At 41.2% G+C, this 22,377-nt stretch overlaps 1 protein-coding gene and 1 long non-coding RNA gene across 8 annotated transcripts in view; one reads left to right on the top strand and one right to left on the bottom strand.

Annotated features, from left to right (window-relative positions):
• Window positions 1-11,388, bottom strand: part of Exoc1 (exocyst complex component 1) — a 40,975-nt gene extending 29,587 nt beyond the window's left edge. For all 7 annotated transcript variants that reach the window (XM_034509027.2, XM_034509029.2, XM_034509025.2 and 4 more), the window contains exons 1-4: window positions 11,237-11,388; window positions 8,196-8,329; window positions 5,805-5,935; window positions 2,510-2,669 (exon numbers count right to left, since the gene is read on the bottom strand). In XM_034509027.2, the coding sequence (XP_034364918.1) occupies window positions 2,510-2,669; window positions 5,805-5,935; window positions 8,196-8,319 (415 nt within the window). In that variant the 5' untranslated portion in view covers window positions 8,320-8,329; window positions 11,237-11,388. The remainder of the gene's footprint in view (window positions 1-2,509; window positions 2,670-5,804; window positions 5,936-8,195; window positions 8,330-11,236) is intronic.
• A 121-nt stretch (window positions 11,389-11,509) lies between these two features.
• LOC117712935 (uncharacterized) lies at window positions 11,510-17,663 on the top strand. The gene is made up of 3 exons (XR_004607351.2): window positions 11,510-11,597; window positions 14,108-14,169; window positions 14,266-17,663. It is a non-coding gene; the product is annotated as an uncharacterized LOC117712935 (long non-coding RNA).
• Window positions 17,664-22,377: the final 4,714 nt, after the last annotated feature.

The raw sequence follows: 22,377 nt of genomic DNA, 5'->3' as shown, positions 1-22,377 counted from the left end.
CTGTAAACTCCAGCATCCTGTCGTCATTTATCCAAACTACCGACCTTGCTGCTGCCGCATGGACAGCTGTAAGGGCGCTGCTGCCGCATGGACAGCTGTAAGGGCGCTGCTGCTGCATGGACAGCTGTAAGGGCGCTGCTGCCGCATGGACAGCTGTAAGAGTGCCGAGTTACTTGGCTGACTATCTGGCTCTTCAAAACAGGCTGTAATGAGGGTTTCCCTCCTTAACATTGTCCTAAGCCTAGAGACATTTATTTTTTAAAAACTGGAATTAATGGCTGTGATTTTAGGGCCCAGCAAATGCTTTCTGAAATGACCTCCTGAAGGACGATTAGCATCCTTAAAACCACTCTCCACTGAGCTCATCTTTATGAACTTCAACATTTTGGTTGTATGTCCTGAAAAATTAAGTGCCTTTAAAAAAAAGTTCAATTTTATCCTTAAAATTAGCAATAGTCTTTGTATTCTTTTGGTAATGTTTTTTAGTGAGTATGCATTTTTCAATATAGTTGTCTTAATGAAATATGTCAACTTAAAATATGTATTAGGAATACATGACATCCAGAAACATAATATTTGAAAACAGAATAACAAGCTTTTCATGAATGATTGATTAGCTAATCAGAATATTCTTGTTTCAATTTGAAAAAAAAAAAAACCCAACAAAACAAAAATCCTCAAAGTCAAAGTCATTCAAAACAAATGAATCTGTAGTTGGATGCAAGAAAAATGACCACACATTTCCAGAAGTCACTTTCCCAGCACACCCCACAGTCAAAGCCCTGGTGACATGGCAGCCTCCTTGATGCTCCTAACCCAGGCCAGTGTCTCCGTGGGGAGGGGCCTGGGGGATGCTCAGGCCTGACAGAGGTATCTGCCATTTTTCTGCCAGTTCTAAGCACCAAGGCTAGAGAGAACTGCTGAGAAGAATAATCTATTTGAAAGGAGAAATGTGCATAGCCACATAAAAATAGGGCCAATAAAGAAGCAAGTAGCTAGATAAATGGTTTGCTTCAAGCTATATCTTAAATTATTGAATACTGGGCCAGAGATTGATTCAGTGGGTATGGGTGCTTGCCTGGTGACCTGAAATTCAGTCCATGGAAGTCATATAAAGATGGAATGAGAACCAACTTCACAGCATTTCCTCTGGCCTCCACACAAGAGCCATGAGACGCACGTGTCCTCCTTCCAATAAACACATGAATAAAGTTTTCAGGCAGACATGATGGCTCACTAGGAAGGCTAAGCAGGAGGCCTGCCATGAAATCAAAGTCAGTCCAGGCTACACAGTGAATTCCAAGCTAGCCTGGGCTTCACCGGGAGACTGTCTCAAAACAACAAGCAAGCTGGTTTCTTCTGTGAGATGAAGAGTGATATGCACAGGGCATCCCTAACAGGAAGCTTACACCCTTAGGAAAGATACTTGCAGAGAATGAGATCGCACTGAACATATTAATACTTCAGAGTAGAGGTTGTCTTGCCATACAAAATAGTCCACAGTAACTAACATTTGAAAAGGCAGACAAATCATAGACGCCCTCATCAACATCCTGTCCAAGGGTTCTGTTGCCAAGAAGAGACGGGATTTACTGAGCATTTTCTATATACCTGAGACCCTTCTTATCATGCGTACATGCTAAGAAATGTATTATTAATAATAACTAGAGGTTAGATACTATCATCATCTCTACTTTGCAAATAAGGGAAACTGAGGCTGCCATTAACTATGTAAAGCCAAGAAATAGCTAGCAAAGCCAGGATTTAAACTCGGGCGTGTAACATCAGAACTGTGTTCTCTACTGCTCAGCATAAAAGGACTGCTGTAGGTCACTTACCCTACGACTGTTTAAAATAGAAATTTACAGTAAGTAGTAACATAAAAAAAAGTTTGTGCTGAATTCATTCTGTGAAAAAGAACGTTAAGAAACAAAAGTGTAAACTTCTCTATTTAGGTATTCATAGAAAAAGCCTTGAAGAATATATATGTCAAACTGATACCAGCAGTTGTCTCCGAGGAGCACATTTGTAGGTGAGTATGTTTTCGGTAGTGTCCTTGCACAAGGAGCACATTTACAGGTGAGCATGTTTTTGGCAGTGTCCTTGCACCTCCAGGCAAGTGCTCTACCAATGCGCTGCCTCTAGCCGCTCACTGCTGATTTTAGACAGCATCTCACTAAGCTGCCCAAAAGACTCACTCAGGCTTCACACTCACTCTGGAGCTGAAGCAGGTCTGGAACTTGTGATCCTTCTGCCTTAGCCTCCTAAGTGGGGAGGGACTGCTGCCTGTGCCACCAAGCCCAGGATGAGTGATTCTACGTTTTAATTTTAATATACCAATATCCTATAATGCACGCATATAATGTTTTCAGTAATAAAAATGATTTTGATATGTTTTATGACATATTGCGAGGCAAACTCAGTATCCTAGTTACTTTGAATAAGCACCAAATGATATAGTCACTTAAGGATACTTGTGACCACACGTATACATTCTCATTCACTTTACCTTCCAAAAGCTGTGAGCTGACATTAACAAAATCAATTTTCTTGCGGAGATAGCGCTGGTTCAGCTTCCAAATGCAAGAGATGAAGGCGTTCTTCTCAGCGGTGCTGCTGGCCACCCACTTATAGACTTTCTCAAAATGTAAATCAAATTCAGGATTTTCCTAGAATAAAGAATATAGAGATAGGATTTGATCCTATCACTTTTCACTGTTACTATAAAAGCTACTTAAAAGTTAAGAATGGAAGCTGTTCCTGGGAGGCAAAAAAGACCATTAGCTATCACGTAAATGGCTAGGGATATACTTGCCTCATATGGTCAAGGGCCAGGCTCAGTTACACATACACACATTAACCAAGTGACTTAAAATGCTTGGAGAATATGATTTATAGCAAAAACTGGACAAGCAACAGCATCCTACAGTGGCCACTTTCTCTCTGTGCCCTTAAAGTCTAGGAGTGAAAATCTAGAATAATTACAGGCATCTCAAAAGGTAACAGTGTTGGTGCACCTTAAAGTTGTTTAGGGAATCGAGACAATCTGAGTCATATTACACCGTCTCCAAGTCTGCAGATCAGTGCTTACTTTGCTTCTCTGTTGCTGTGATAAAACCCTGACCAAACCAACCTGGGGAAGGAAGATTTTTTCATCTTACACTTTCAGGTAACTGTCCATCACAGAGGGAAGTCAGGACAGAAACTCAAGCAGGAACGGAGGCAGGAACCATGAAGAGAAGCTGCTGACTGGCCTGCTCCATGCTCTCTCTCATTTAGCTACCTTTAGTATAGCTCCAAGGACCACCTGCCCAGGGATGGCACTACCCACAGAGGCTGGGCCCTCCCACCTCAGTCATCAAATCAAGAAAATACCACACAGATATACCTAGCGCCCAATCTGATGGGAGGCACTTCCTCAATTGAAATTCCTTCCTTCCAGGTGACTCTGGTTTGTGTCAGGTTGACAAAAACTAACCAGTACAACCACTGTACAGCAATGTTTCTTTCTCAACTATAGGTCTATTGTACTCTTCTGTGGAAATCAATCATGAATGTATATTATTGTTCACTTCCAAAGAACTGAAACGTAGACTCAAATGCACTACACTATAGGACAGTAATATATTCTAATATATTAATGTTCTTTAGGCTAAAAAGATAATTCTACTCATTTATAGCACTATTTTTGGGGAAAAATGTCACAGACCTTCAAGGCAAGAAAAGTTCGATGAAACCATTACTTTGAAGAGTGGGATATTTTAAGGAACAGGACTTGACTTTTAGCATCATTATCATATAACACTATGGCAAAATTAGTAATTTATTCAACTTATATCTGAATAAACAGAGCTAAAGCATCCTAGAAACTAAAACCCTGAGCTGGTGAGCTGGCTCAGCAGGCAGAGGCGCCTGCTGCCAAGTCTAACAACCTGCTCCACGTGGTGGAAGGGTACAACACTCTCGCCAATTGTCTGCTAACCTCCACATGCATGTATGGCACATGTGCACCCCCCCCATGTAATAAACTAATTTTAACTGAAAACTTGTATTTATGATTAAAAGGAATCACTTTACTGTGTATAAAGCCATCTAAGAGCACTGGCAACTTCCCATACACCAACAATGAGGCTGAGTGCTCCAGAGGTGGCGTCTCTGTGTGAGTCAATGCACGGTCCTAAACGGCTACTCCCAGGCCGAGTCTAACGATTCCACAGTTTATATCCATCTATAGTAAACACATACCGAGGTGCTTTCATAAATGATACAAACACACAAACCCATGAGGCAAGTCAGCATAGAGGAGTCTGTCTGACAAAGTACTGGGTAGTGCCAAGTGAACTTCACATGGGCTATGCAGCAGGTACACTTCTGAAAACCTACCAAAACCTGTGCTTCTTAAAACTTTCCAAAAGGGTTCCTCCTCCTGCCACCCCAGGATCAGAAATTATTTACTGAAGTTAAAAAACAAAACAAACTACTTGTTTTTCCAAATAATCCTCCCTTTCTCTCTCTACACTTGTCAAACCACGTTATACATTTCCCTAAATCCTGTGTGCTTCTTAGGAAAAAGACTAGCTTACTAAAATAGAGTCCTCTGTGTGTGTGTTAGAAGTACTTTTATTTCTAGGCACATGGCTCAACTACCTTTCATTTTATTCAACTTTTTGATGCCAAGATTTATGCCACAGTAGGAATAAAACTACAGTTTCAGTCAGGCACAGTGGTGCATGCCTGTTATCACAACATTTGAGAGACAGAGGCATAGAGAACCTGAACTCAGTCAGAGACAGCCTCAGCTCCACAGTAAGTTTGAGGCCAATGTGGGTTGCATGAGGCCTTGTCTCAAACTAACAAACACACAGAACCCCGGAATTTTATCTTACCAGATCAATTTACAAATGCCTCTACCACTTTTTTCTCCTTTGTACCTTCTGGCAAGCAGGCAAGACTTCTGGAGTTCCAGCAGAGGTCTGACAGTTTCACTGGTGCAAGCCTTGCTCTGAGACCCACCAACACACAGTGGGTGTGCTGTGGTGCTCCACTGAGCTCTGAGGGAGCACAGCAACGACCGGGTCAGAGCTAGCCAGGAAGGAAGGTGGAGGGAGGACCATTAACAAAGAGATGGAGCTCTGGTGACGTCACAGGGCACTGCTGAGAACTGCCTTGAGCCCTTTAATGTGATCACTGGATGATGCTGTGTCCTCCAAGTTTGGGCACATTCAAAGAAAGGTATAAAATTTATATCCTTAAAATTTTGTTTAATCACCTCAAAATGAGGTACGTAAGCCCATATTATTTCCTTTATTTGAACCACAAAGACCAATGCCCAGATTGGCTCCATCAGCTGCCAAGTCCTCATTTCACTTGGGAGGACAAAGGAAGCCTCCCTTATGTATGACACACACTTTTGAACTGAATCTTACCAAAAAATGACTATTTTAGAGTTAACTCACACAACATATGGTACTTTGAAATCCATACTAATTTATAGAATTTTATATTAAGTATATTTAATTTAAAAATACATAGTATTAAGGTTATTTTTCTCTAGTTTATATAGTTTGAACACAAATACAGCTGTAGCTTTAACAAAGTAAAAAAGTGATCCAAGCACATGCATGTGGTTTTATTACTATTTTAAGTGGTCTAATAGCGGGGCTGAAGAAGCAGAGATGAATGTATTTTTGACTAGCAGATGGCAGGCCTACAGCCACGGAACAAGCTTAGATCATCTCATACACTACTGTATGCAACAAGAAAGACTCTTCCTGAGCACAAGTGAAGGACTATGGGAAACATACTTTGATGGCATCTTTGGCGTCGACCACAGCAAGGTCTCGCAGGGCCCAAGCAATTTGCCTTTTGTAGAAATCTCCCTTGTCGGATTTCTTGACTTTGACCACCTTCACCTGCACGGGGCGTTCAGTTGTCACTGTTGAACAGAGCACACAGACAAGATTGTCAGCACATCAGTCACCTACTCATTCTTCGTGCACGCACTGTAAATGTGGCTCTCAGGCAACACTGAAGTATGTGCAATGTTTTGTGATGTGTCGGCTGAGAAGGTCACAGAATCCTAAAGGAAGCATCTAAATCAGACTAGAGGGTTGGAGGCAGAGAGATGCCCGAGAGGGAAAGCTTCAGGCCTCTTTTACAGTGTAGGAAAAGAAATCTAATGGTTTTGACACATGTAAGTCCAAAGAGTCTGTAAGATCCCAATGCCTCCACGAAGAGCAGCAGTAAGTACTCAACCCAGACAGCACAGTGTAATAGGAGGTGGATGAGAATGAAGTCACTACAAAAGACAGGTGCTCAGCTCTTCAGAGGCTCCAGATGAGGTAGCAAGGGATGCTATTAGAGAAATTATATGCTCTAGTTTCTAGTTTCAAAACATGACTCTGGCGACAGGATGGAGTCTGGATTTGAAATGAACACGGATACATTTGAAAAGCCGATGGCTGTTCAATAACAACAGACAAAACAACAACAAGCCCTCTTACTCTCTTAAAAATCTTACCATACCAAATGGACTAAAGCAGAGGTCCTTAACCTGGGGCTGGAAGGCTCTTTCACAGGGATCACCTAAGGCCATCCGAAAACAGGTATTACAGAAAACAGTATTACAGCTAGAGAGGAGCAACCAAAATGTTTTGTTGGGGGTCACCACAACATGAGGAGCTGTGTTAAGGGCTGCAGCATCAGGAAGGGTGAGACCCACTGGACTGAAAGACACCCACTAAACTGCACTTTCTGGGAAAACTATGCCGTCACCCCCATCTCCCACACTAGTCCAGCACTGCTGCCTACTTCTCCTGCCAAGTTTTCAAGAAGAGAATAACTCCAAGCACACGAGTATTTTAGTGAGAAAGCAAGGGGCATGCACTGGCTTATTTAATAACTATGGCTAACCAGCCGAAGGTAACAAGAGGAAAACTACACATAGATAAGGAACATGGATGCAAAATCCTAAACCCAAATATGGCAAACAGTATTTATAAAAGAGAGCACTCGGTTCCATCAAATCTTCCATCATAACTGGCAACAGCACACGAACCTCGTAACAAATCTAACAACATGCAAAACTTTTAAAGACAACAGCAAGGCTTATAAAAATAGAAAACAAACATGTTCATGGATATAAACATCATTTAAAAATGCAAGTTCCTTACAACTTGAACGATAGCTTAAAAACAATCCAATCAAAACACAACAAAATCTGGAACTTAAGAAGTTGATGCTAAAATTAAGATGAATACGTCTGTGAGAAGATGCTCAATCTCACCATTACCTGGGAAAGTGCATTTTGAAACGACAGGGAGATACTATGTCACTGCGCCGTCCTGACAATCAGTCAGGAGCAACTGTTGATCATCGTGTGGGGAACTTGAGAGAAGCACCTGCTGTGGGAGTGAGAATCGTCCCTTTTACGAGAACTGTCTACTAGAGCAGAATCCACACCAACCATCTGCCTTAAAATCATTTTGGTGAATGTATCACAAGACAAGCACAAACACATTCACACACGAGCTGTTTAAGCAGCAGAGCCCAGACACAAACCTCACTGCTCACCCCTGGTAGGATGGATATGGTGACCATGGGACACTCACAGCGGAGCAGGCCATAGCAGTAACTTTACGCTGTTAGAGCCTTGTGTAAGAACAGAATTCTGACTCATGGCCAGGTGCGCTGGCTGACTGCAGAGGCAGGTAGAGCTCTGTGAGCCTCAGGCCACAGAGTGAAATCCCGGCTCAAAAACAAAACAACGAAAACTCCAAAATGAACACAATTCTCATGAATGTACTGTTGAGTGGGAGGGGAATTATAATTAAATTTATTAAAAGTTAAAGACAAGTAAAGTACAGCTTGAAAGTACACATGGGGACTGTGGTAAGACGCAGGATCCTAGACACCAGCCACCAGAGAGCAGAAATGAACGGGGTAAGGACGACACCACCACACTGCAAAGACAGCAGCAGAGCTGTCACCTTACGCTGCACGCCCAGAGTTCTTCCTTTCACTTGTCAGCCACCTTAGACACACACTATAAACATTCTCTTACAGCATTCAGCAGTCAATAAAAACGATTAAAATTAATTTGTCAGCCCAACAATTCTCCCAGTTATAGAAACAAGGAGAACATGACCCTAAGGAAGTGGGTAGCCAGCACATATTTTTGCGTAATAAACACCTACCTGTAGCACACAGGAAGCAGTTCTTTTTCTTCTTGCCCGCTTTGCAGACGTTCACGATGCTCAGCAGACGCTCGTCGTTTGGTGTGAAGATATCCCTCTGTAGCGCATGCTTGATGGCTGTCATCTTTTCTCAGCTGAAAAGTGTTTATTTAGAAGAGAGGTATTGAACTCATCTCAAAAGCATCGCCCTCCCTCATAAAGTGTTCCAGTTATGACTCAAATGATAAATTCTTAATAGATACATAAATATATTAATATATCTATAACATAAAACCATGGGGCTTCAAGTTTGGAAATGAAATCAGAGAAACCAGTACACACACACACACACACACACACACTCACACACAGATACTACCCATATAAACATATATTCAAGCATACACACATACATACAGAGACTAGTACAAATAGCCAATAAATATACAAAAGTTCAGTACAGGGCTGGGGCAACAGCTCTGTTGGCAAAGTGTTTCCTAGTACCTGGAGAACACAAGTCCAATCCTGCTTAATTTCTAGAGCTCACATAACAAGCAGTGCATGGTGGGGAGGCAGAGACAAGCAGATCCCTGGAGTTACTTCACTGACCAGACAGCTTCACCTATTGGTGGAGTGCCAATCTGGTGAGAGACCATGTCAAGAGAAGGGGTATGAACGGTGTTCTGAGGAGGTGCAGCTGCCCTTTGGCTTTTGCAAACACACACACACCAGAAACCCAAAGCACTCCATATCATCAACCACCTGGGAAATGTGATTGAAATCCACCGTGAGATACCTGATACTTTTAACTGTTGGGAAGGCTAAAAACCCAAAGGACACACAGCAGCATGCACTGATGAAGGAGACTCTCCCACACAGCTAGGAGGATGACAAATGGTACCGAGGTTTTAGAAAACAGTCCAGCAGTTTCTTCTATAAGTCAAGCATGCAACTACCATTATGATCCAGCCCTCATCCATCACTAATTTAAAAAATACCCTTCAGCTGGACCTTATGGAGGCAGCTTCTCAGCTTCGGTTCCCTCTTTTCAGATGACTCTAGCCTGCGCCACACTGATGTAAAACTAGCCACAACCCCTTAATATGTCCTGAGGCCTGGATGGGACATGAAAGCTCTAGCCCATCTTATCCTATGGATACTGTCCAGTTTACTCTTCTGTCTTAGGTTTTATTCACTGTTTTCCTTCTTCTGAAATTCTTGACGCTGCAAATTCCAACTCACCCTCAACGAATCTGGCAACACATTATCTTTTCTTTGAAGCCTTTTCTCCTAGAAAAATTCCTCTTCTTCTGTTCCCCATCTTACCTCTGCCGACAACAGCTCTTCCAACCTGTGTTTTTTAGCTAGTGCACTCTAGTCCCTATTAAAAATAGTTCTCTGTTGGCAAGGACCTTATCTTATTCATCTTTATATTCCTAGCATTTGCCAAGAGGCACACAGTGGGTGCTGAGTCAACATTTAAGGGAATACTATCACACTCAATAACAGACCATGGATAGTTCCCTCAAAGTTACCTCTTTCCAACTTTTGCATCTCTAAGAAAATACCCAGATTCAAACTTTGCCCTAATCGATTGCTTCCTCCATCCCAACATAAAATCTGTGAGCATATTCTGTGACTTCTCCATGTACATACAACTTACTGCCCCCCCCCCTTCCTGCCAACATAGCAAACAAGATGTACTGCCTTTAAGTAATAGTATTTTTTTTTTTTCAGGCTTCTATAAGTTCCCTGAAAAACTATTAAGTAACTTTAAACCAGTTCTCATTAAACTACATACTGGTTCAACAGCAATCTAGCTTTCTCAAGCCATGCCTTCCATTCAGAGCACTCTGTTCTTTTTGGCTTGAAATCTTTGCATAAGCGCTTTCCCATGCAGGACATATTAACTTCTCCCTATTCAAACCTACGTTTCTCCATTTGGGTGAAGCTGACTCAATACAAGTCTTAATCCACACTGATCTTTTCATGTAAATGTCTAGAGCACTTTTTTTTTTTCTTTCTGTATTTACTAGACAAGTGCTTGCCATCGAATGGGGATATGAGTGTCATCTCCTAGAGCTCCACAGCCATTTCTTGAGAGGAGTAGGAGGAGGGTGCTTTATCACAGGTTTGTGTGTTGGGTACTAACAACCTCTTGGTGTGACCTATTTAATAGCAATAGTAAAAGCTCTTCAAAAGAAAAATTAACAATGGTCAATACTCATACTACATGCATGGTAAATGGTAAAACAGAAGAAGGCTGGTCATAACTCATAAAGGAATTAAACATAATTCAACAAATATTGCTATTCACTAAGTGCCAGGCAGCACTCTGGGGTCTAGTGAAGAATCTGAAGGACATGAATGGGACGATGTAGCATTGTGACAGTCAGTCTTCTTTGTGGCTAGTGATGAATTCTCCAGTGTTTTATATAGAACTTTACATTATGTCAGTATTAATATGTGGCCTTCACAACTGTTTCCCAAATCTAAAACCCACACCCATATTCTGGGTTCTCTTTAGATTTTCGCCTTCTAAAACCTGAAGGCTGTCCATTACAGAGGCAGCTAACCTCTGTTCATCCCGAGTCTTACTTCCTTCAGCTCAATAGGGCCATCATTACACTGTGCGTCCACACCAAGTGCCTTAGTGGGTTGGGCCCATGTACTGCAGAAACATCTCAACACGGAGACATGTCATCCAGAAAAGAAAACTGCTCAGAAGCTGGGCAATGCACTTAGAAGCTTTATAAGGACATGTTATGTTGATCTGGGTCGGCAGAAGCCAGGTCACATCTTCCTCTCCCGGGCCACGCTAGTTTGGCAAAAATGAAATCTGTCCCGGATGGGCGGAACTGTGGACTGACTCGGCTGCCTCCCTGCTCCGCCTTCTCCCAGAGTCAGGGGTAAGTAAGGACACAGCCCGGGTTCTGCAGCCCCGGAGGAGAGCAGGGTGGGTGGGCCGGGTCACTTGGGAGTGGCCGACCCGGCGCGGATTGAACACAGCTTCCACTTAGGCTACCACCTCCAGGACCGCGGGTCCCCGGCCGGAAGCTTACCGCGAGGCCGGCCGGCCGAGGTTGGTGCTCCAAGACGGACTCTGGAAGGGCGCCGGCAGCAATAGCAGCTATGAAGTGCTTTTCATTGAGCAGGGAAAAGGAGCGGCCAGAACCCGCCACTTCCCGTATCCGGTCACGTGCCGCGATGCACCGGAAGTTGACCCTGTGGAGCCGGAAATAGAGGCAGTGGAGGAAAACAGACTGGCCAATGGACTTGGAGGAGGCGGGACATAGCTTTGATGGATGGGGCAGGGGCGGCCTATGGGCGTGGAAAAAGTAGGGGCGGGGCCTGCATGCACAGGGGCCAGTGATTCTCAACCTGTGGGTCCTTCGAGGTCCTATCAGATAGCCTAAATATCAGGTATTTACATTACAATTGATAACAGTAGCAAAATTCCAGTTATAAAGTAGAAATAAAATAATAGTTGGGGCCCACTGTAACATGAGGAAATGTATTAAAGGGTTGACGCATTAGGAAATTTGAGAACCACTAGCATAGGCTGATTAGAGGAAGAGTTGATAATGGTGGTATTTCCTTTTTCTAGACGTACCCATTCCGTTATTTGTGGCAAATCTTTTGAAAGCCCATTAAATGTTTTCTCGTATGCATATGTAAAACGCTGTTAACTCTAGATTCCTGGGAGCACTTCAGCGAGTTAAGTCAGAATCTCTGGGAGAGGAACCTAGACATCACTAGAACCCTTAATTTCTCTCCACTTAATTTCCACATACCCTACCCCGACTGCACAGACCTTCTTCTTGGGCGCCTTTTAGAAATTGCACCCTCGCCTGCTCACATCAGATACTGAAGCAGAATTTGTTTTAAAGGTGATGCTTGTTCCGGTGTGAGAGGCATGAATGATGCCAAGATTTTGGGCTATAAGACGTGTGATTCATTTAGGCCACATCCCTGGCAGGGATTTGAGTGTTGGGAACTTTGATTTCCAGGTAAAAAGACCATTCAAACTTTAAGTCTATACCGAAGGAGTTTACAAGAGGTAGGACTAGAAAAGGTGATTGCGAAGGCAGGGTAACATCCTCTACCGGGATGGTTTTCTTTCTTCTTCTTTTTTCTTTGCTGTTTTTTCCCCATTAATTTATTTATTCACTTTATGGGCCAATCGCAGCCTGCCCCTCCTGCCATTCTCCCCAGCCTCTCCTTCATTCTCCCCTCCTCTTCTCCTCGGATACCAACCCACCCTGCGACATCAAGTCACTGCAGGATTAGGCACACAGGGTAGATTTCTTAAGAAAATGATGGACTGAGCTGTGCACAGTTTTTTGCACCATTTATCTAAAGGTAGAATTTTGGTACAACTAGGAGAATAATAAACGGGGACCTGTTTGTTGCTGAAATTGTTGTCTTCTACTCAAGGCTACCTGAGATGAATCTCACAGGATCTATCTAGTCCTGTATATTTGGATAGACTTCTCTGGTGTTTCCTTCTGTGCTCCAGAATATTTGCCTTGGGTGTCTTAGCTGACAATTCCATTTGGATGTGTTTGTTGTCATTTTGCCTTTTTATTGGTCTTTTAAAAAAAATTTGTACCTATATGTCACAGTTCTCCTCAGGGTTGAGAAGTGACTGGTAGTCTAGAAGGCTAGACTCTTCTCCTCAACTCCAGATTTGTGTATTCACTTCTCTGCCTCTGATATTTCTGTTTGGTTAACTGAACAGCAATAATAATAATGATAATAAAATATTTATATTATGTTTACACTTAATTAATTAATTACACAGTTAAATTATGTTTTATTTATATAAAAGATAAACTATTTTATATAAGGTATTTTATATTGAATATAAAGTATATCATATTTAATAATTATATTAAGTCTCCTTTTCCTCTGTGGATTTTTCTCTCTTTGAGGATTTATCCCTGGAGGGCAGGAGTGAGAGGAGAAGTGAAACATTTAAAAAAAGATGCAGTCAGAGGAGGAGTTTTGGTTGATCATCTCCATATTTGATTATTTTCTGACTCTCTTAGGCCTTTTAAGAAACTTTACGAATCTCTGAATTGTCTACCACAGGCAAGACCAAAGGAAACATTTGTATGTCATCCCCTTCCTTTGACCAAAAGTTAATAACACTCCCAGGCTTTGACTACTCTGCATTTTGAAACTGCACAGTTGTGAATCTCAGTGTACACCCACGTCAAGGATATGCAGACTCAGGAATGAGGGACGAGGGGCTGTGTGTTGCATTTGCTCAGAGCTTATTAAAGCATGCGCAGAACAGGTTGCTGGATACGGTAAACACGATGAGAGGATTTGAAGAGGTAACAGAACAGCACAAAGGCTGTGGTTCACTCTGGTTCAATCTTTTGCACCTTTCTCGTCTGCTCACTCTGTTGAATTTAAAGCTCTACACAAGTCACTTCAGAGGACCAGACAAGGTGGCACCTGACTAAACCTCTGAACTTGTAAGCAAGTTCCAGTTAAATGATTTCCTTTATAAAAGTTGCTGTGGTCAAGGTGTCTCTTCCCAGCAACAGAAAGAACAGACTGATCTGGTAGCGGCCATGGATTATGTAGTTCTGCCTTCAGCCTGAGGGAGCTGTAAAAGGATTTGTAGGTTGACGTAATAGTGATTTGGGATGCTATAGTTCTGATGATTGTGGGCATTGGCAGAATTAATGAGAGAGAAAAAAAGTCTCACTTCAGGCCATTTCTTTACATAAAAATGAATAATAAAGTGTGTTTATACAAGCTCTGCTGAAAGGTAAGATTCCCTGGGTATATTGAATATTCCTAAGAGCTATCCCAAGTGAGAGTAACATGCAGTATTAATTCAGTGTTACTGACTAGTTAATGTCATGTGTCAACCCATCTATGAGGCAGAATCAAATCCTGTATTCTGTATTTGGTAGGTATAAAGAGCTCCTCTGTGGCCAGGGAAGTGAGTTGCAGAGGAGATGTCAGTGTTTTGAAAGTAAGTGATGGGAGAGTGTGAACTATCCATTCTTGAAATTACGTGTTTTATGAACCTGCTCAACTTGATTCTGTGTTTTTTTTTATACTTCAACAGGTTGTTTCTGAAACTTCACCGGGGGATTGGTGGAACTAATAATATATCCACCTCACAAGAGATGAACTTTGTTTTCTCAGTAGAAAATTGTTCTCTGCTTCAGAAAACATGTCTTGCAGAACAGTGTGGATTTGTGTAGCAACTCTTACTATGGTTTTCTGGAGATTTCACACAGCACTTTTATCCATCACAAATCCCAAGCCTTTAGATCTGTTGGGGCAAAAGGTCGGGTTCTAGGGCAACTTGCCAGACATCCCTTCTGGGCAACATAGACAAGTGATGAATATTATAATTTTGCGTTCTGGCATCTTAACCACGTCTGGCATAGCTCATCATCAGGCCCAGGAAGTACAAAGGCTGTGTGTTAGAATTCACTCCACCCGTCCTTGCTAAAACATTGAATGGTGAATCCGCTAGCGTCATCTGCTTCCGCTGTCCAGCCTTGCACCTGTATTTATTTTTCTGACTTAATACTTTCAATGTTTATTCTTACATACATTCCACTTGTTCCTATTGGCACATTGTTAGCCCATTTTGCAGTATCTTAGCATAGTTTGGTGATTCTCAATCTCAGATGATTTTCAATCCTTGAGGGATATTTGACAATGTTTTGAGACATTGCTGGTTGTCACTACTGAAAGAGATCTGCTGACATCTAGTGGATACAAGCCAGAGTTTGTGTTAAATGGTCTATAACACTAGCCTTTCACAGCAAAGAAGTATTCATCCCAAAATGTTCCAGTTGCCACAAGGGAGGAACCTTTACTGAAGCTTTCTCTAGAGCAGGGGTTGCAATTTCTCACAAAGGCTGTGCTGGGTAGCTTGGTTATGGAATCCAGGCAATGAGGAAGAAATGTGCTAGGAACAGGAAGTGAAGGAAATAGAGTTATACTTTGAAGCAACTTTCTTTGCAACATTTCAAGACATGGGGAGACTGTTCTTCATTGTCAAAAGGAAAGACACATTGAAGTGGAGAAAACTCTGAGTGTTTAAGAGTGTGAAATCTGAAAGGAAAAGTATTGGCTCAGGATCCTCAAGACCAAGTTCTCAGCACAAGGTGTATTTGTCCCAGAGGGACAGAGGGCAGGGAATAAAAGACAAACACAGGAGATAAAGGACAAGGGAGAAAATGAAGGGACAAAGGAGACTGAGGAGGGGTATTTGTCTCAGAATGGAGAGGAGGCAGAAGTGGCACAGAGGGACGTAGCAGGTTCTAAAGGTAAAGGGGGAAACCCTGTGTTAGGATGGGGTGTTTAATTTTAATCAGGCATGTTAATTAGGTGAGCCAAGAGGGGCTTTTGATGGCTGGACATCAATATTTTGATAGCTGCATCTTGGTAGTCAGCCTTAAGAGGAGGAGGAAGTGACCAAATAAGGGAATGGACCTTGGTGGCTAGTTGCAGGAATGTAATCTATCAGTTTGGCAAGGCAGAGGGAATGGGGGAGAAGGGCAAGGCCGGCCAGAGCCATGCTTGCCACGCTTGAACCGGCCAGAGTCCCTTTAGAAACTACACAATGTTTCCATTCTAGATTTCAAAGTCCCATTACTTTTCTATTAGGCTTTGATGTCGATGGCATTTTCAGGCTATGGATTTTGCTTGGAGCATCTTTGGCCCTTCGGCTTCTGTTTCTCTTATGGTTAAACAGTTGGGCAGGAGCTCAGCACAGTCTGCTGTGTAGCTCCACTGCCCCAGAGGCCCTCTGGCTTTCACAGTGACCTATGATTTTTGTGGTACTTTCTGAGAACCTCAGAGATCATCTTACAACTCTACACAACTGAAAAAAGAGAAATGTTCATCTGTCACTTCCCCTGCCACTGGTCACTATTTCACCACATGCTTCAGTGTTCACGTGACTGCAGGGCTGAATCATTCAGATGTTCTGAGCCATGACATTGTCTGCAATATGACATACCAAGGAGTGAGAGAGACGTTGTCATCAAATCGTTCTTCAGAGAAGCTAGCTGACACCTGTGACTGAACACTGCAGCAGGAATCTAGACTAAGATGAAGCTCAAAGGACTTAGAGCTACTCAAGGAAACAGATACCATGGTCCCTCAGTGTCTCTTTGAAGTAATGGGTTCTCCATGTTTTCAGCTGCCCAAGTCGATTCTGGACTTTCTATCTCTCACACTCTATATCTGGTGACTCAGAAATCTTGTTCTACCACCAAAATGCATGCCGAATCTAACCACTCCCCAGCCTTTCCACATCCTTCCTGGATTCCTCTGTGACATTGTCCCTCTAGACGTTCCGTCTTCAGTCACACTTGGGTCAAACACTTGGGTTCAGCATTTGATCTAATCTGCACACGGAAAACTTCATAATGATGTCACTGGCATGCCCAGACTCCCTCCCTAGAAATGTAAGCAAGCCGACATAATAATTTTTTTATTGGAAATCAGATTTCATGTTAAGTATGCTAAATATCTTGAGCTCATTTTCCTCCCTCATCCCAAGAGATATTAAATTATGATTTGTTTCTATATTATTCAGCTGGAGAATGTGGTCTCCCATAAACTCAGAAACCCACATTTAAACAATAGAAAGTGCCTTTCTGGAATGGGACATTTAAACTTCACACACATAGGTCTGTTCTCAACTAGGTAGATTAGGAATTAGCTTTTACCTTTAATGAGGGCCTTTAGCCTTCCTAGGAGAGAAGTGGGATGCATCCTAGAGAGAATAGTTGCCTTGCGGTTGTATATGAATCTAGTAGTTGTGTAAGAGCTGGCAGCCTATTTCCCACAGACTCCTGAGTCTTTCAGGAAAAATATTGAAAGTTGGTAGTGAGCCAACATGGAGAATTAAGCAGTGAGATGGGGAAGCACATACTTAGGCAGAAATCAGAGCCTGACCTATACAACAACCCCTTCCAGCTAGGATGGGTAAATGAACCCTGCACACAGTCTCCCTATCTGAACAGAACATCAATAAAAAGTTAATTATCTAGAAAGAATCCAAGAGCATGGTGGAAACAAGCCGGTTCTGGTCGTTAGGAATTGACTTTTCTGAAAGTTTTACTTAGAAATGTAAAACTTTTTTTTAAAGTGTAACATAAGTAGGAAAAACAAAACAAGACCAAAAAAGGGTAGAAGCCTCATGGTCCCCGACATCACACAGGTGTGGGTCAGATTTGGTTTCAGCCTTTACTGAGTCAGCAGCCACAGGGAAAGTTACTTGGCCTCTCTGATCCTCATTTCCCTCATCTGGAAATTTAAAATTATAGGCTCCATTTGTGTATCGGTGTTCACACTGGTAAAGAGTTCTGTGTTATGTTTTTACTGCCTTAATAGTCCCAGCAATGTTCATTTTTAGGGAAATGTACAGTTTTTCTGTTAACTGATCTTTTGGTTAAGGGTAGAAAAAGTTGAAAACAATACATTGTTTATTTGCTGTGTTTTCTTTTTTTCAATTCTTTTAGTGTGTTAGAATTTATGTAACACAAAGTCTAACCATTTTAATCACTTTTTTGTTTTTGTTTTTGAGATGAGGGTCTCACTGTGAAACCATAGCTGGCCTGGTCTTTGTAGATGAGGCTGGTCTTGAACTCAGAGATCTAGTTAGAGATCTGCCTCTACCTCTGGGATCTGCCTCTACCTCTGGGATTAAGGTGTGTATAACTATACCTGGCCTCAATTTAGTTGCCTTTCTACATAAGAGTTTGGTTGTATTTTGAGTACATTCATTTTGCACTGAGGTACATACAGTAATTCCAGCCCTCAGGAGGCTGAGGCAGGCAGATCTCTGTGAGTTCAAGGCCAGGCTAAGATATAGAGTGAGACCCTGTCTCAAGAAAAAAAAATACAATGATATAATTTATAATACTGTGCAATGTTACCACCACCCACTTCAGAAGAGTCCTTATGTTGCAAAACTGAAACTCTATATCCAAACTGAAACTCTGTATCCAAGAAACAACTTCCCTTATTTTTCTTACCCAAAGCTGACAGCTACATTTTACAAAGTCTCCTTCCCTCTCTTTCTCCCCACTCTCTATTTGCATATATGATATTTCCTTTCAATAGGATTTTTTTGGGAGAAAGAATTTTATAAATATTGTTGTAAGAGAAATATTTATTTATGCAGCCCTATAATATCTGGGAAGTAATTATATTCATTAACAATCTATTAGCCCAAATTCTGGTCAAGAAAGCAAAGGTGTTTGCTCACAGTCTTGGTTCTACCCTGGGCGATGGAGCGAGCCTCCTCATTGCAGACTTTGGGCTTGACTTGCTTGCTTTGAGTGGGAGATGCTAGTGGATCTGACATGAATAGAAATTTAAAGGTCCTTGAAAAATAGGCTTCTCCTTTATGTCTTTGGCCACATAGTAAGTCCTTGGATCTTATAATACTAAAAATATATTTGCCATCGTTGTGATCAATAGACATGGATGAATAGAGGAAACATGACAGGATACGTTGTGCTTCCCTTTTCTGAGAGGAGCTGTACTCAGAGGACAGCAGAGAAGGGAGCATCTTCAGAAAGAAAAACAATCCCAAATAATAAGTGAAGCAGGTGTGGCAGAGCCGGAAAAGCAATTCAAGTTGAGGGTCATGTGACTTATCTGTCTCTTATAAAGAGATATAAAGTGCCCAGGAACAGCTAGATGAGAGACATAGCATAAGCAAGAATAACTAGCACTGAATGGTGAGGAAGTGCCACAAAACTCATACCCAGATGTATAAATATCAGTAGGCATTAGCACTGTAAATACTTTGGCCTTGTTAGGGGAGTATGGTAGATAGATCATATGCCAAATATTAATGTCATTAAGAGCCAAGGATAAAAGAGAGAATATAAGCACATGAAATCAAAGAAGAGGAAACTTCAGGCTGCTGCATTTTAGTTATAAATATTATATAAATTCACTAACATGAGCTTCTGTTTTCAAAAGCAGCATGCATTTCCTAGATCTGTTGATCTTTAAGCAAAGAGCGTGTGATAAAGCATCCTCACCAGCTAGGTGGCCATGAGTTTCTCTAAGAGGACAGTATGCAGTGGTGTCAACGTTCCACCCCACATGGAAAGATGCATGTTAAACATTATTAACTGACCTGCTTGCTTCAGGGTATCAGTGAACAGATCTAGGGAAAGTATGAATTTTTAAAAAAAGATTTTATATTTTTATTGTGTCTCTGTCTTACTTACTGTTCTCTGCTGTGAAGAGACACCATGGCCAAGGCAATTTAAAAGAAGGCATTTAATTTGGGATTTAATATCTAAGAGTTAGTCCACAACAGGCGTGATTGGACCAGTAGCTGAGAGTTTACACCTGATCTGTAAGATAGTGGCAGATGGAGGGAGAGTGAGGGGGAGCGGAAAAGGGAGAGGGAGAGGGAAGGAGAGACAGAAAGAGAGAGAGAGAGAAGCAGAGACAGAGACAGAGAAAGAGAAAGAGAGATTGATTTGGCATGGTGTGTGCTTTGGAAACCTAAATATCTACCCTCTAGTGACATACCTCCTTTAACAAGGCCACATCCCCTCCAAGGCCACACCTTCTAATCTTTCCCAAACAGTTCCACATACTGGAAACAAACATTCAAACAAACACAGGAGTTTAAGGGGACTCTCTTTCAAACCACCACAATCTCTGAGTATGGTTTTACATTTGCTGAATTTTGACAATTATACATAGGTGTAACTACCACCACAACTAAGATAGTTCTGAGTATTCTGATAATGACCAAATGATATGCACAAAAACAGAACTCTGCCTTACAACTGCAACAAGCAGCCCAGGAACCAACATGTTATGTACGATAACTACTCCATGCACTTATCCACTGTGTATAGCATGTAGTAGAGACAGCTAGCCAAGAAGCCAGGGCTTAATAATTAATGGATTCTCTAATTCTTGACTCCTCCTTGAAACTTAGAGCCAAACTGAAGAACCCACATATGTATTCCTAAGTAATCACATAAGACTCCCTACTTCTGAATGGGGGGATACCCAGGAGGTCCCTGCCTGCTCAGAGGAGAAGGGGGTAGGGGATGGGGGAAGGATTGTGGGAGGAGATGACCAGGAGGGAGGAAATGAGCAGGATGTAAAGTGAATAAGTAAAATAAATAAATCAATAAGAATTAGTATACAAATTATAAAAAATACTTAAGAAATGATTGAAATGGTAACTATATTTCAAATGATTAACAACTATATTTTAAGTCTTAGTAATAAATGTCTATTTTTAAAAATAAACAATAATTTTAAATAATAAAAAGATTCCCTGCTTCTAATTATCTACCCCAGCCCCAATCAGGGTGTACTGAAGCTGTCTCTATTTTCTCCTGAACACTGTCCTATTTTGTATATAATAGTTTATTCTATCAGTCTCCCAATGTTGGATACTTGGGTTCATGTAAACATTTTGCTAACAACATATGTCTGCATACATGTCATTTTGTAGTTGCTCCAAAACATCTTTGGGATCAAGATCACCACATTGAAGAGTAAACACACACACACACACACACACATACACACATTACACACACATACACACATCACATACACACACGTGCACACACACACACACAATTTGAAAAACAATGTGAACTTTCCTATGCAGTAATAAACACAAGGACTAATTTTCCACTTCAATGAAACGCTATCAATGTTTTTAGTTTTTTCCTATAAGACAGAATTGAGTTCACCCCACAGATATAATGTCAGTTTCTCAGTGCCATTTGCAATTCATTTCCTGTAAACTGTCTGCTCATATAGTTTCCAATTTCTTGCTGATCTTTAAGAAAAACTCTTTAAATTTAGGAACACACACGTATGTTTTTATACAAGCTGCAATTTGTTTTTTCTTTATAGTATATATAGAGAGTATATTTTCTATATAATATATATATTATATGCTATATTAACTATATTAAACATGTATAATATAGTTAATATTTTTTATTTTATATAATTAATATTATTTACCATGTTTCTGGATTTTGAGTAATAGTAAGGACAGTTTCCCCCACTTTTAATCTGTGCAGAGTTTACATATTTTCCTTTAGTAGACTCAAAAAATTCTTTTTTTCTTTTATATCTTTATTATTGCCCAGCTCATTTACCATATAACCTACCCATTTAAAGTACGCTGTACATACTGTTTATTCATCACTTATTTTTATTTATAGTCAATATTTAACATTATACTGATCAGAATGTACAAGAAGGTGGGGGGAGAAGGTGGAGGGAGAAGGTGGGGGAAGAGGATGGAGGGAGAGGGTGGTGGAGAAGGTGGGGGGAAAAGGTGGTGGAGAAGGTTGGAGGATTAGGTGGGGGAGAAGGTGGGGGGAGAAGGTGGCGGCATTGCTACATTTCTGTGTTGCACAACCATTTTAAAAACTTTTTTTCATCACAGACGCTATATAACAATTAAGAAGTCTCCATTCTTTTCTCCTCTAGTCTGTTAGCTTTTCCTCTCATCTGTCTCTGAATTCATCTACTCCAAATATTTCATAAAGTCAGGTCATGCAATAATTGTCCTTCCATTTGTAGATTATTTAACTTATCACAATGTTTTCAAAGTTTATCCACATTGCAGCATGCATCAGAACTTTTATCCCATGAAATGCTGAATAATACTCCATTATCTGAGTCTACCATATTTTGTTAATTCATTCATCTTTTGATGGACACATGATGTTTTCTTCTTTTCATCTTACAAAGAATGCTGCAAACACAATTATAAGCCAATTTGTAATATCATGTTGGTATACGACTCATAATATTACAGTGAATTACAACTACCCAATCAAATCACTGTTTTGAACTTGTTTGGGTCTGCACCTAGTTGCAGACTGTTGAGTCATTTGGTAACGTCTCTTAAGGAAACGCCTGAGTGGACTGAGCCATCCTGAATTGTATGCACACTCCAGACTGCCCTTGAAATGCACTGCTCACTTCTCTCTGTTTCCCAGAAAGTATAAATACACGAGTCACTAGAGTAATAATATGTGTTTTATGACTGAATTCAGAATGATGAGGCCATGAATACCAGTACTTTAAGGGACACTTTAGACTGAGTGTAACTCAATAAGGTACATTCCAGCTTAATTAAATTCACTTTTGTCCTCACCCAAATGGCAGGGATCAGAATGGTACCCTG

The sequence above is a fragment of the Arvicanthis niloticus genome, chromosome 7 (assembly GCF_011762505.2).
Source record: "Arvicanthis niloticus isolate mArvNil1 chromosome 7, mArvNil1.pat.X, whole genome shotgun sequence".
Taxonomy (NCBI): Eukaryota; Metazoa; Chordata; class Mammalia; order Rodentia; family Muridae; genus Arvicanthis; species Arvicanthis niloticus.
Note: the sequence above shows the minus strand (reverse complement) of the source record. Positions and strands in the feature narration are given on the sequence as shown.